Raw genomic sequence first — 14,273 nt, forward strand, 5'->3', positions numbered from 1 at the left:
TATTTTCTTGTGATGGTAACTTCTGTTTCATCCTTTGATCATAACAGTGTTTCTGACATGAGACCTTTATCTGTTGTGGGCTTATTCATGCACAGTGGGTGTTTTCCCTTTCTCATTTATTTGGCTGGCATTCCTTCTCCCCAGTTTGAACATGGTCAGGATCATGATCATTTTGATGTACCTGCCATCAATGCTTCCAACACTACCTTACACCACATAACTTGCTTCATCCTCTAACCTCGACTGGGCTTTTCTTCCTATGATTTTGGTTGATTGGGTAAGTGATTGCTTTTTTACATTTCATCACATCAGATTTATCTGTTGTCTCACTCTTTCATTTAATTTTCACCAAACCTCCTTGGATGAGATCCTTCAGGCTGGCATGTGGACAAATTTGCACATGTTTGTTTCTCATTATCTTTAGCATCTAGCTGTTTCATCTCAACTCTCTTCAGTTACCATTCTTCAATAAAATTAGAAATCATTTTTGAAATGAGTAAGTACATTTTATTTTACATTACTCTTTACTCATCCTCTACCCTCTTATAAGAATCCTGCTAGTTGGTTGCAGTTGCCTCCCAGGGTATATTTATTTCCACAATTTGCCCTGGCTCTATCAGTGCTCACTGTCAAAAATTGAGTGTTCCACAAGATCACTGGAGGTTGCCTCATAGTGTTAAAGTTACTCAATTGTCCTATCCAGACTGTACTTTACATGAAATATCATGGAAAAAGCCAGCACCAAGGAAGTGCCATGCTTGCTGGCTTTTAAATGTAGGGTTTCTGGTCATCCATTGCACTGTATCCAGTAAAATATCTTTTCAGCAGGCATCCAGTGGGGAATCTGTCCATTTCTTCAAGTAATGTGAATTACCCCTCTTCAAATGGTGTATGGAAGATTGTTGTTACACATACTATTTTCTAGCCATTGGGGTGATGGACCTTGGAGAGTTTTTCATTGATTTTATATAACACAATATGATGCAAATTAGGACAGTGGTGGGTGGCACTGTCTGTGTTGTACTAATCACCTCTCAAACAGCTATTTTGTCCTCTATCTGCAGAAGGATAGATCATCATTCTCATTCCTCTTTATTTGGTTAAGTCAAGGTCAGACACACACTGTGTGGTCTCATCAAGCCATGACCATACTACATTTCTTGACTCACCAACCATTTATGTGCAGATGCTTAGTTGGTCTTGAAAATATTCTGTCCATCCCTGAGAAACTTTAGATTTTTTTTCTTTTCCCTCTCTTTTCTTCTAGGCAGAGAGTATACCTTGGTGAAAATGAGATGTGATCTCAATGAGTGTTTTCCTGTGGAATCCCTGTCATTAGGATTTTCCTTCTGATGCTTTCTGAAGGAGCATATCTAGATTTAATAATTGCACCTGCTCCTCCACCATTTCAATGTGCAACTCTGGTTATTTTGTGTGTGAAGGTGAGATATTATCTCAGAAATTAACATTTTATTTACCTGAAAATGTACTTCTGATAAACACTTGACTCAACATGCTTTCCCACCCCTCTTCCATACTTTTGGTGTACTTTCTCCTTTCTCATCCATTGAAGAAGTTATTTCAAGCACAAATGCTTAAGGGAAGCTACTGTGTAAAGAAGTTGTGTTGCCCTCCTATTGGTGGAGGGCTATTGTCACATGATGATGTCATCATGCAATTCACAATAAACACATAGGTTTTAAATGAGAGTTAGTTAAAGGATAGTAGCATACAGATTTCAAAGGATCAAGCTATTCTACATATAAAGGTGAGTATCAATCAGAAATACATTTTCAGTTAAAGAAAATGTTAACTTTTGTTTTAATTGAGGTTATGCAGATAATTGTAATGGTTAAATATTTCCAAGTATTGTTTAATTCTGTTTATTGCTTTTGTAAAGGGTTCTGAGACAGGGCTCAAAATTAATATTAGCAAACTGCTGCTTAGCATTGCACTTTTACTACTTCAACTTAGCTGGTCCATGAAAAAGTTGCTTGTACACATTTCATAAGGAAAATTTTACAGATTCTTACTATTAATATATCCATGATACATGTTATCTTTATAGCAAGATTCTATTAAAAAATTACTATAAATGAAACCAACAAAATTATCTCACTTTCCAGAACCATGCCAGTTTGGTAATTTCCATTTAAAATGCTTCGTATACCCAGTTTAAGTATCAAGAAATGAGATCACAGATTCAACTTGTTTGATTGGTTGCCAAGACAGTTAGCAGAACATCTATCTAGAATCATATCATTAAATCTCTGTAGTGCAATTTGCCAACACTGTGGGCTGTATAACTAGAAATAATGTATGTGGTTGTTACGTAAATATGATAATAAAATAAGAATTATATTAGCTATACATACTTTTTCCAGTGTTCCTCTCAATATGTACATGATAAACCCAAACATTTGGCATATTGGCTTCTAATGTTTTGCCAGCTTTCAAACTTTAACCATGGCTTTTAATAATAAATTTTCTTTTTTACTAGAGGCTTGATGTCAACAGATGGGAACTGTTTAGTTCATCAATCCATGCACTTATAGCCTACATACGTCACTTTCATAGCAAACTTATTATCCAGTGACACTATAGATATTTCTCATTCTCCAAGGATTTTGCTCTCTGCTCATTTAAGCATTGAAAATGCTTGCCCTATTCTTTTGTACCCCACTTGAATGCTGTAGGCAAATTCTAATTTGCAAATTTCTCTATCAACTTCAATGCATCCTCTGTGTAGGGATTATATAAGCACCTCATTCAGATAATGTGACCACTTTTTCTCCACAAAGCATTTGACACAGGTTTCTATCAACATTAGTGGTGTGATTATTCACTAATTACATCGTGAATTTGAACCTGGTCAGTGTTTTTATGGTTATCTTTTAGTTTATATTTATAAATAACTTTGCAAGGAAACATAATAGGTATGAATTTCCAGGTTAATGTTTCTACTAAAGAGATGAGCTAGACCTCTTTTACCTGGGCTGTCTGGTGTTTATCAATAGCCATGGCAAAGTCACTCTCAATCAAAGTTGTTTGTGATGTGGCCCATTGTGAGCTGGAGATGTATGTGGACCAACTCTTGGGAGGTTTTGAGTTAACTTTAACAAATGAACAGGGAATGACTGGTAAGAATGGAGACTTTTTTTTTTTTTCCATCTTCTTTTACTACATTGGCCTCAACAGAGGATCATTTTCATCAGTCACCTCCATCCCCTTTTCTTCAGTTGGTTACTTGAGTTTATGAAGTTTTGAGGGTCTCTCCTATTGCATTTGTTGCTTCTTCATTGTTGACAGAAAGGATAGCAAGTGACTGTTTGATTTTTCTTCTTTCTCCTCCTGATGTTACTGTTCATAGTGGGAAATTTACTGCTCAGTTATGTGACAGGATAGTTATACCTTGTTCCCAACATTTATAAGATCAGAACCTATGCCAAGAGGAGGCTTATTTATATTCTCTATGGATGGACCCCTTTTGGACCTGTGGGGGAGTCTAGGTTGGAACCTGTCATAACTTTAAACAGATCACAGTTTTCTCAGATTTATATTTCTCTCACAACTGTCCTGAGGTATTTATCTGCCATCCAACTTTTACCTAATGTCTATCAACATTTCCCTCGACAGTGTGAAGATGAGTTGGGAATTTTGCTGACGTCCACCTGATTCATGTTTTTCTTTTCTTAACATACTTTCTTTGGTTTTCTTGCTGGTTTCTTATTGGAATTTATTGGGTAAAAGGCACATTGTTAGAAAAGGTTCATTTACCATTTTCTGCCCTCAGGGAGTTATGAAAAGCTTCTTTTTTTACATCCCATTTATTTGCTATCATTCCAGAGACTTTAGAATTTTGATTTGATATAGCCCATTTATATTCTTATTTATCATCATTAGCTTCTTGCCTTTCTGGCTTTAATTTGGGAGTATCTGCCCATAGTGTTTCCTGCCCTCTCCTTTGGTTCCCACATCTTCTGTTCAGGTGGATCAGTGACTATCTTAGAGACATGGAAACAGTGGGAGTGGACATTCGGAGTTCTTTCACCAGGGATCCATGAGTACTCTGTGTTCTGACTTCTGGATTGGTTATTCAATTTACACCACTTCATCATTGTCGACTCATCATGTTGCCTTTTCACTTCCAACAGATTCTTCGCAAGTGGAGTTTTTTTTTTCCCAGGCCAGAATTTCCCAGATTTGTTGGTCAAAAAAAAGTCAGTAAAGAGGGTCAGTCATATTCTTCTGAGATTTTATTCCCATTTATTCATGGTACCCAAAAAGACTGGAAATTGGCATCCAAATGCTGATTTGCCTTGACTTAACCAATTTTTAGATCCTCCTTACTTTATAATGGAATCTTTTCTCAACCTGTGATAGCACTTTGCACCAGTGCTCTGGATGACCAAGTTCAATGTTACTAAAGCTTATCTTCATGTTTCCACAGCAGAATATTTCTGGAAATTTCTTAGGTTTGTGCACAAGGGTCAGTTCTGGGCTATACATTTTGGTTTTGCATCAGCATCTTATGTCTTCCCTAGAGTTGTTTGAGATTTTTCACATCATCTACATTCCTTAGGCCTGTGCACACATCATTATATGGACAACTGGCTTATCCCATCAATTAGCATTGATTCTCTTTTCAGAAGCCACAAAAGCAGGCTTCCTTATCAGATTGAAGAAATCTATTCTGTCTCTTACTCAATATCTCAACCATCTGGGTGTGTTTTTCAATACCCACTGAAACTGTTTTCAACCAACCCCTATCAGCCTTTAAGGCATGGTAAAAGCCACCAGGATCCCTTTCTTTTTCACTGTATCCCACTCTGTGGGGAGTGTTTCCCAGGCAGGTATGCTTTCTCTTTTCAGTTCTTCTATAACAAATACTTTCACTATAATTAATACAAGTTTTAACAGACTGTTGAAATGGGATGTTCCTTAACACCATATCTAAGTGCCTACCAAATGGTGCTATCTTATTATGAACCATCACTCATGGACATTCATGAGTAAATCTAAAAGGGATCTTGCCTGTCCATGCCAATCCTCAGCTTGAATAAATCAGCGTCACTTTGCTTTTAAAAATTTCAAGTACTTGGTTCATCTTTTGCACAGTTTCCAAAACATTGTTCCTCAGGACTCCCCCACATCTTTACCCCCCTTTCCATACTGTACTAGTGAAGCTCAGGAGTCCTTTCCACCCTTAGTTTCCAGTTGCTGAGATGGCAAACAAAGGCTTTTCCTCCAGAGTGTTCAAATATGTTCCTCCAGTCTTGGAGAAGATAGCAAAATTAGAGGCCCTATTACTAGGGTGTATTTCTTAAGTGTCTGTAGAAGTGGCACCAACCTCTGTAGGAGCCTACTTGTAATTCCTGTTCAGATTTAACATAAAGATATCTGGTTGAGGAGTACATGGCCCTTCTTTTTGATTAATATTAGTTTTATACTTTGTCCATGGAAGGTGGTTCACTATCCTTGTAATTGCAAACATCCTAGATCCTTGGTTTAGCACAAGTTCCACATCCTCTCCATAATTCCAGGGGCAATCTTGTCTACTTGGTTGCAGAATTGAGGGTGAATGTTCATAATTCCTGACCAGATAAATTCTGTTCCTTTGCTTGAGTACAGCGTACACAATCCCATCATTCCAAGTTTGGGATGTTGCCTTTTGGACTTCTTCAGGTGGATGAGAAAGTCCAGCAGCTTTAACCACTAATTTGAGATATAGGTACCATAACCCCTTAGTTCCAACACTAGGTTGTGGAACCTTGGCTGTTTGGTTGGAGCTGGCATATACTGATGAGTACTCATATCCTATTCCACCTTTGATATAGGAGCTAAGTTCCATGTAAAGAGTGTACTTGTTCTAGATGTGGTGCAGTTCTCCCACTCTTATACCATTTTTTTTTCTTGGTACACTCTTGTTCTATGCAAATGCTTTCTGTATGGATCATGCTTGCACTGGCTCTTCCATCTATTCAGTGTGGGATTCTAGCTATAGTGCCAGTGGATGGTAATTGGTAATTATGTTTTGGAATATAACATTTTGCTAAACTGAAAATGTATTTCCAATAATATTTCCCTCCATTGACACTTTCCCACCCCACCTCCCACTGAAAACCATTTTGTTTTGAAAAATTTATTACATTATCTGAATGAGGTTCTTATATACAGTACCTAAATAGAGGGTTCATTGAAATTGGTGGAGAAATTTGCAAATTAGAATTTGTTGAAGGCATTTGAGTGAGGTATAAAAGACCTGGAGCAAGCATTCTCGATGCTTAGATGGTTAAAGGTGGAAACTCTGGAGATCAAGAAATAAGTACAGTGTCAGTGGAGGTAAGTATTATTGGAAATACATTTTCAGCTTGGTAAGATGTTAACATTTCACCCAAACTAAGCATTTGTTAATGTTTTTAAAATAATGAAAATAAAAATTGTTAAATACATAGTTAAAATGAGTTTTGATATTGAAATATGTTTGAAAAGAAAACTTTATACAGAAGACTTGTACAGATTTAGGATATATATATGTGTGTGTATGTGTTTATTAACATTTACTACATAATAATGACACAGTTATAGTTGATTTTAGAGAAAAATCACAATGTTACTAGTAGCAATTTCAAGTTTGCTTGTAGGGAGAAAAACATAAAACTATCAATCATTGCTAGTGCTGTCCAAAGCTAAGGTCAAGGCCTATCAAAAACAACATTTATTGGACTTTTCTGATGGTGAAACTGTTCAAAGAAGTCGCACATATTCAAGTTGTATAATAATAATAATTTAAATGAGCTAGAAATATATTAACCTTTAAGTTGTTAAGTGTGTTTGTTCTGTTTTTATATCTCAGATTCAGACTACACAGATTCAAACAAATACAACATCATCTCATGTGATTCTTGGTAGCACTCCCATTTCCCAGATAGGTGCTTCTTCTAGTGGAGTATCAGGAGGAAACAGGGTTCTGCCTATTGGTAAGTGGCCATCTGGATTAAAAAAAAAAAAATTAATTAGTGGCACCACTTGCATGCTGATGTTGTTTAATATTCCATTTCTGTCATACATATATTAATCTATAACACTTTAAGTTGTAACTCATTTGTAGAAAAATGTTGAAAGAACACAGAATTACTGTTTTAGTCTATGAATCACTTAGCAATATTAAGGATATAGGAATTAGAAAAGAAATGTGCATTAAATTTTCAGGTTAATATATTTATTTCTATATAGTTGCATATCTTTAGACTTAATGTGAGGTATTACTTTTTTTTTTAATACATGTATACATCCATGAAAATTGAATAACTTTATCATGTTCAGAAATGGATGTATGAACTTACCTAGTTTTGATTTTTGAAGTTTGTGTGAAAACCTGTAGTTGTAACATAATAATAGTTTGATGTGGCCCACTGGTGGATCGAAGAACAAGACACAGTAAACACATTTTTATTTTTAAATTATTTACAAAATAATCAGCTTAAAATGTATGTTAACAAATAAAACACAAAATATAAGAGCACTGTTAGAGTACTAAAATGGATAAGAATAAAATCTCCCCTCACTAACAGAGCATAGGCTCCTTAAAATTGCCATGGTGGTCAAGTGTGGTCATTATTTGGGAAAGTTTCTAAACGTTTCATCTACATCAAGTAATTTTTTCAATATATTTTTATTATACCTATAAACACTAAAGATTAAACTTGTATGTGTATTTAGGTAATGGATAGGTTGTGAAAACTAGCTGTCTTCTGTCTAGTCTTTAACCGCTAAATTAGGAGCAGCAAGTACAGATAGTCCTCATGCAGCCTTGTGTGAAATTAAAACAAATCAAATCTTCAAACACAACTGTCATAATCTATATAATTTTATATATAATCAAAGAGTGCCTTCTTCTGATTATGCAAAATTGTTCAAACTGTTTTTGTTTTTGTTCTGATATTTGGATTTAAATATAGAAATTTCACGGTAAATTGTTTGTTTGTGTATTAAGGCTAGTTAAATAAAGTTGAGCAAGTTATTCCAACTGTTAAAAAATTATTCTTTATTTTTTGACAACTTAGTATTTCTATAATTGAAAAATAGGAAAACAATGAGGCATTTGAAATTGAATAAGAAATATTTTAATCTTTTATGTTATAAATGCCACATATTTAGAAATATAAGAGTTTTAAGAACTTTTTCTCTACTGCAATAGTTCCTAAGGGAACATTATCTCAAGCAGACAGTGAGGAAGAAGATCTTGGAAGTAAAAAGAAACAGAAAAGAGGTGTTCTTCCTAAATATGCAACTAATGTCATGCGTTCTTGGCTCTTCCAGCACATAGTGGTTAGTCTTCCATATCTTGCAAAGATTCTGCTCTAATTTAGAAATAATAATTTTAGAAATAGCTACATTTGTATGATTTTTCTTCTTCTTTTTTTTCCTGTCTTTAAAACATTACATTATTCATGTTTACAAACTGTTACTTTTAACAAAAATTAAATCACACTCCAAAATTGCAAGAAGATTTTTCTTATTGTTAGTAAATGATATTGAAGATAGGGCTGCAACGATTACGGACTTTTGTAACCGGTTAATCTTTGCCTCATAACCAAACTGTAACAGGTTAATCGTACTATATTGCCCAGCCCTCAAAAGTTCGCTCCTGTCTTGGAAAAAGAACGATTTTTCTGACACCAACAGAAGAGGAGAGACCCAGATGATCCCCCCGCCGGAAGTTTGCTGTGTATTATCCGAAATTGCAAACTGCAGATCGATGAACTTTTTGCTGGACTGTCCTCAGTGTCCTAACCAGGTGGCAGACTACTGGCAGGTGGTCATTGAAAGCTGTTATTCATGTTCGAAATGATAATACAACAACTATTCAAAAAACACAACAAAATTTATTAAACAAACAACAAACAAACAGGATATTCATTATTACGCAATCATATCAACCAAACGAACCAATATGAATTCTTTTCAGAAAACTAATGTAAACCTTGTACGGAAGCAATTTTGCTTTTACACCAAAAGTTAATATTCTGAATTACCAATATGACTGGCTATTGTAAACCAAGCAAACTCAAACAAGTCCTATGAATATTAATTGAAAACGTTCCTGAAAAAAATAAAACAGCAACAGTCGGCTGACATAAACTCATGAATTGCCATGAACATTTAGAACAAAAAAAAAATTAATTATGCTCATCACTGGAACTTGAATTATTGTCATGAGAGCTCCGGGCTGTTTTCAGATTGTCAGCTTCCACGGTAGTAGATCCACCAAGGGCGGCAGCCAGAGGCCGAGCTGGTCGTTTTGGGAAAGTGAAGTTCTTGTGCAGAAAAGTTATTTTATCCAGATTTTCTGGATCCAGACTGCACCTGAGTTTTGACATTGTTAGTCCTGCAGAAGAGAATGCCTTCTTGGATGAAACTTCAGTCGCCGGGATACACAAAATCTTCTTAGCTAATGCAGCTAACCTCGGAAATTTGTTCTCTTGAAACCTCCACCATCCTAGTGGATCAGAGTTGGAGATTGGCTCAGATAGATATGCTTCCAATTCGAGCTCAATGGATGCATAGGGGCGATTGGATGGTGATTGGGCTATATCACCTTGGATACAGTCAAACAGGCTCTCTGCCATTTGTGGCTCCACTGGTTCTTGTGTGAATGAAATGTTTGGGCTTTCCTGTTCGTGGGTGGCGTCTTGCTCTGATATGCTGTCACGGAGTAGTTGTTCCTTCAGATAATCCTCTACCCTCTCTCTCAGGGCATTGGGAAAGAAACTCGGCCATTTGTAGCGAGGGACCACAATCCTGGTTCATTGGTCGGAACCCCGGAGTTGTCTACCTGAAATCGAGTCATCATTCCCTGCACGATTCTTACTTTCAGCGTTGTCAGCACATCTGCATTCCTGCCATCCATTTCTTGAAGTCCCTGAGAACCCTGACCTTCATGTAACCTGGTCAGTATATGCTTGAGTACAGTGCAAATGCTGCTCAATGTGGGGAATTTTCTCCTTTGTCAGTAGCTCGGTCACCTGCGCAAGAGGCTTGAGGACCTCTACTGCCCCTTCCATCACACTCCACATGGCATCGTCAAACACCAAGCTGACACGATCTTTTGCTTTTTTTATGCTTTCATCATAGAGCACTGCCATAACAGACACACGGAGGTGAAGAGGTCGCATTAACATCTGATATGTGGAATTCCACCTTGTGGCAACTTCTTGTACGAGTATACGAGGTTCAACACCGATTTTTTTTTTTTTTTTTTTTTTGTGGTCATGCAAGGCTTGGGTAGCTACAGTGGACCGGTCGAAGTGGCTTACACAACGTCTGGCTACAGCAAGAACTTTGGCAATGTTGGGTTCCTTAAGAGCATCAGTGATAGCCAGCTGTAAGCTATGTGAGAAACAAAACATATGTTCTAATTTGGCCTCCTTCGCAGCAACTTTCATGTTGGATGCATTGTTCGTGACTAGGGCAGAGATAGCATCAAGCCCAAACTCTGCAGCAATATCTGTGACATGTTGTGCTACGTTTACTCCTGTATGGCGGTCATCTATTGCCCAAGTAGCAACAACTTTGATCTAGAGTTCCCACTCTGCAGTCAAAACATGGCAAGTAATCATAATGAATGGCTTCATCTTCAAGTTGGTCCACAGGTAAGTTTTTTATAGCAACTGTTTTCCCTGACATTTCTTCCACAACTTCTGCTTTGCACTCTTGATATGCTGAGGCTAAGTAGCTATTTATTGTCTTTCGACTGGGCACGTGGTACTGGCTGTTCATGTTTGAACAAAAATTCCTAAAACCTTCACCTTCTACGATGCTCATTGGTCTAATATCTATTGCGCACATGAGGGCTAAAGCCCTTGTAATTTCTTCCACCTTCTCCTTGCCCAGAGCTCTCATGGATGTATGACAGCCTTTTAAAGACGTTTGTCATTTTTTAGCCACAGGCCCATCTTTTTCACTCAATTCTAAACATTTATGCACATGTTTCATATGGTTCTGCATTGCGGATGTGCCACCACTATCAGACAAAGCAGCTTTGCACAACCTGCATACAGTTTTTTCTTGCCATCTGTCAAGTCAAAATGATCCCAGATAATAGATCTCCGATCTCTGACCACTTTTTTCGCTAGATGACATCGTGCGTTCATTTGCCGTTCAAGTGATCAGATATCAAAACAGGAATTTGCGCATGACGGCCTCACAGAACGTTAACAAAAACTCTAAAGGCTTTCAACAACAACAACAACGAAAATGCAACCAAATAAAAAGGCAAGCAGTTTGTAAAATCGCGATAGGCAAACATACCAATGTCAAGGTCAAATAATGGAATATTTACACGCAAATGTCGATAATCGTATTGTTTTCCCTCGTTTATTTTTCTCAGAAAAAATCTTAGATTAACCGGTTAGGAAATCCATAACCGGTTAAGAGCAGTAACCGAACCGTAACAGGTAAATCGTGTAATCGTCACAGCCCTGGTTGAAGATCTATTGTAAGTGACAATCTTCTCAATTGTAAAATATCAAATCTTTTTATTGTCTGATACATAGTGAAGCTTACTTTAAAGAAATATAGGCTTTTTATATGTAGCATGGTGAGTATAGTGTTATGTAGTGTTACTACTTATAGCTGTTTTCAGTTTTAGTTCTTGCACACAGAGGTTATGTGTGTGTATGCAATGGTTTCTTTAGCCTAATACTATTACTTTGTGAGAATTTTTTTTTCATGTCATACATTGAACTGTTTTTTTTATTTAGTGACTTCACAAATATGAGTAAACTCTGTAGAATGTCTTAATAGCATGACTTTAAAGTTCTTTCTATCATTTTGTGACAGCTTAATGTTTTTACTGCTCTAATAAACAGTTTTCTTTCTCAGCAATTTTGTTTCAAGATATGTTACATTAATATGGTATTTTATGTCAGATGTTAGTTATGCACGTATATTAATTTTACACTAGCATCCTTATCCTACAGAAGATGAGAAAAGGCAGATAGCAGCACAGATCAATCTTAACCTTTTACAAGTTAATAACTGGTATGTGAAATGTAATTATAATTAACTAGTCAACATATAAATTAATTATTACCTTCTTGCCATAAATGAAACATTTAAATTTATTTAACTAGTAGAGTACTTGATAATTTGTGAATCACATAAGAAACTTTTAAAAATAAACTTTATGGTTCATATAAAAGATTATTATATGAAGTAAGGTAGCACATTATGTTAACATAATAATAATCAGAAAATGATTTATGAGCGTAAGGAAGAGTTTTATTGATGTTGGAACATGCTACACGTTTTGACGAACATTGGTCTGTGTTCTTCAGTTATGATTTGTAATAATACAGGATTTATATAGTTAGAAAGACAAATGACACAAGGATTAAATGTGATGAAAATGATGTTGGCATGTGACAGGAAAGGTAAAGATCAGGTCTGATCAAGTGTGTGAGCAATAAGCAAACATTACCTAACATAGCTGATGCTGCTAAGGCTGTTTTAATGGTTTGGTGAGAGATTGTTTACTCTAATCTCTAGAGTTTCTGAACAGTCTCTCTCAACCAGTATCATATTGATGATGTGTTTAAAGAGGTGTGAAATTCAGCTCTTCATGTGAACTTTGTTTTTTATGTCCTATTTCTAAAAATTATGACACTCGTCTGATGTATTTCTTTCCACATTCACATGGGACAGTATATGTGTTATTCTTGTTCCTTTAGTAGGAATTCTTTCAGGCTAGGTGGTGAGGTTTTAACCTTACTAGCTGGAGTACCTGTACCCTGAATGGAAGTTATTTAAATTTATGATTAATGAACAGTTGTTTCCTTTATATATTATTTAAAAAACTCTAAAATACCCATAGAAACAGCAAAACACAAAATGTGAAACCATAAATTTCCATGTATCAACTCATGGACACAACAAGCCTTCATGCAAAAATTGGTGAAAACTCATCAACAAGGGCAAAGCACAGTGGTTTAAAAAACTGCAAAATGCAAAATTGAAAAATTTGTGTGTATTTATTTCCCTGTGGACCTAATGAAAATGCATACAAATTTTGGTGAAGATCCATCCACACCCTGCAAAGTATTTACATGGACATACAACAAACAGTACTATTATATTATATAGATGGTGCCAGTGCATTAGATAATATCTGCACCCTGAGAATGGAGAAAAGGTTCTCCATCACAGCAAACAGAAGCAAAACAGGAATATCATGACCTCATTGCAAATCTACATGCAAACAGGATAAAAATGTGTTTGCACATAGTGTGATAAAAATCAAAAAAGCAAGAGTTCCATTATAGCATGATGAGAAGATGTGAATACAGTTCTTACATTAATGCTCTAATTAATAAATAGGCTAGTAATTTCATTTAACCTTTCTCTCCTTTTTATTTCATAACTATGTATAAACACTATTGCTTATAAAGAAGGCAGACCAATATTCTATCAAAACTTGTATATTACACCATCAATAAAACTTCCTTATGCTTATAAGTTGTTTACCTACCTATTATTAAAAGACATTGTTTATAAAGATAAACAAAAACAGCAACATTTATGTAGTTTCAAAGAAGTTAATAATTATTTTTGGAATAAAGCATAAAGATTTCAAACTTTTTATCATTAAAATAAAATAAGAAAATGTTAAAACTTCACAAACAACAAAAAAGCAATTTCTTTTCAAGCCACTATTTACACTGAAAGTAATGATATTCACAAGCATTTTAATATATACAAACATTAAATAGTACAGTTTACAGACGTGTATTACATAAGTATCATTAATAGGCTAATGGCTGTAGTTCAACTAATTAGTAAAATTAAATGCAGAATTTTCATTGTTGCTTGGAATACATAAATTAAAAACTCTACATTACAATGCTTTCACTGTTTTCTGTATTCAGAAATAAAGGTTATTTGTCTTAGAGTGAGTGCTACTTACATGACGTGAAAAAATATCTAAAATTTCACCAAGTGTGTGTTTAACTCTCTTACTGTAGGTTTGATGGATTTCAGACTTTTTACAGTTAGTTTCCATACTATAAGTTTTAATATGTTTGTGGTGTCTTCATAAAATTTGGCAAACTTTTAGTAAACATTAAAAGTCATGTTTTAATAAATTGTTTTTACTAAAAATTTCTCCATTAAAATATGGAGTCAATGTTGGCTGTTCCAGATCTAAAGTAACTTTCATGTTGAGGTCAAAAGTGCTTTTCATCATATGAAAATTGTCAGATTTCATTTGTGCA

The 14,273-nt window shown here is 35.4% G+C and overlaps 1 protein-coding gene across 3 annotated transcripts in view; it reads left to right on the plus strand.

Annotated features, from left to right (window-relative positions):
* Nucleotides 1-14,273, plus strand: part of LOC143237547 (homeobox protein PKNOX2-like) — a 47,322-nt gene that overhangs the window by 20,634 nt on the left and 12,415 nt on the right. For all 3 annotated transcript variants that reach the window (XM_076476945.1, XM_076476944.1, XM_076476946.1), the window contains exons 6-8: nucleotides 6,857-6,980; nucleotides 8,201-8,331; nucleotides 11,969-12,045. In XM_076476945.1, coding sequence (XP_076333060.1) covers nucleotides 6,857-6,980; nucleotides 8,201-8,331; nucleotides 11,969-12,045 — 332 coding nt within the window. The remainder of the gene's footprint in view (nucleotides 1-6,856; nucleotides 6,981-8,200; nucleotides 8,332-11,968; nucleotides 12,046-14,273) is intronic.

The sequence above is a fragment of the Tachypleus tridentatus genome, chromosome 13 (genome assembly GCF_004210375.1).
Source record: "Tachypleus tridentatus isolate NWPU-2018 chromosome 13, ASM421037v1, whole genome shotgun sequence".
Classification (NCBI taxonomy): Eukaryota; Metazoa; Arthropoda; class Merostomata; order Xiphosura; family Limulidae; genus Tachypleus; species Tachypleus tridentatus.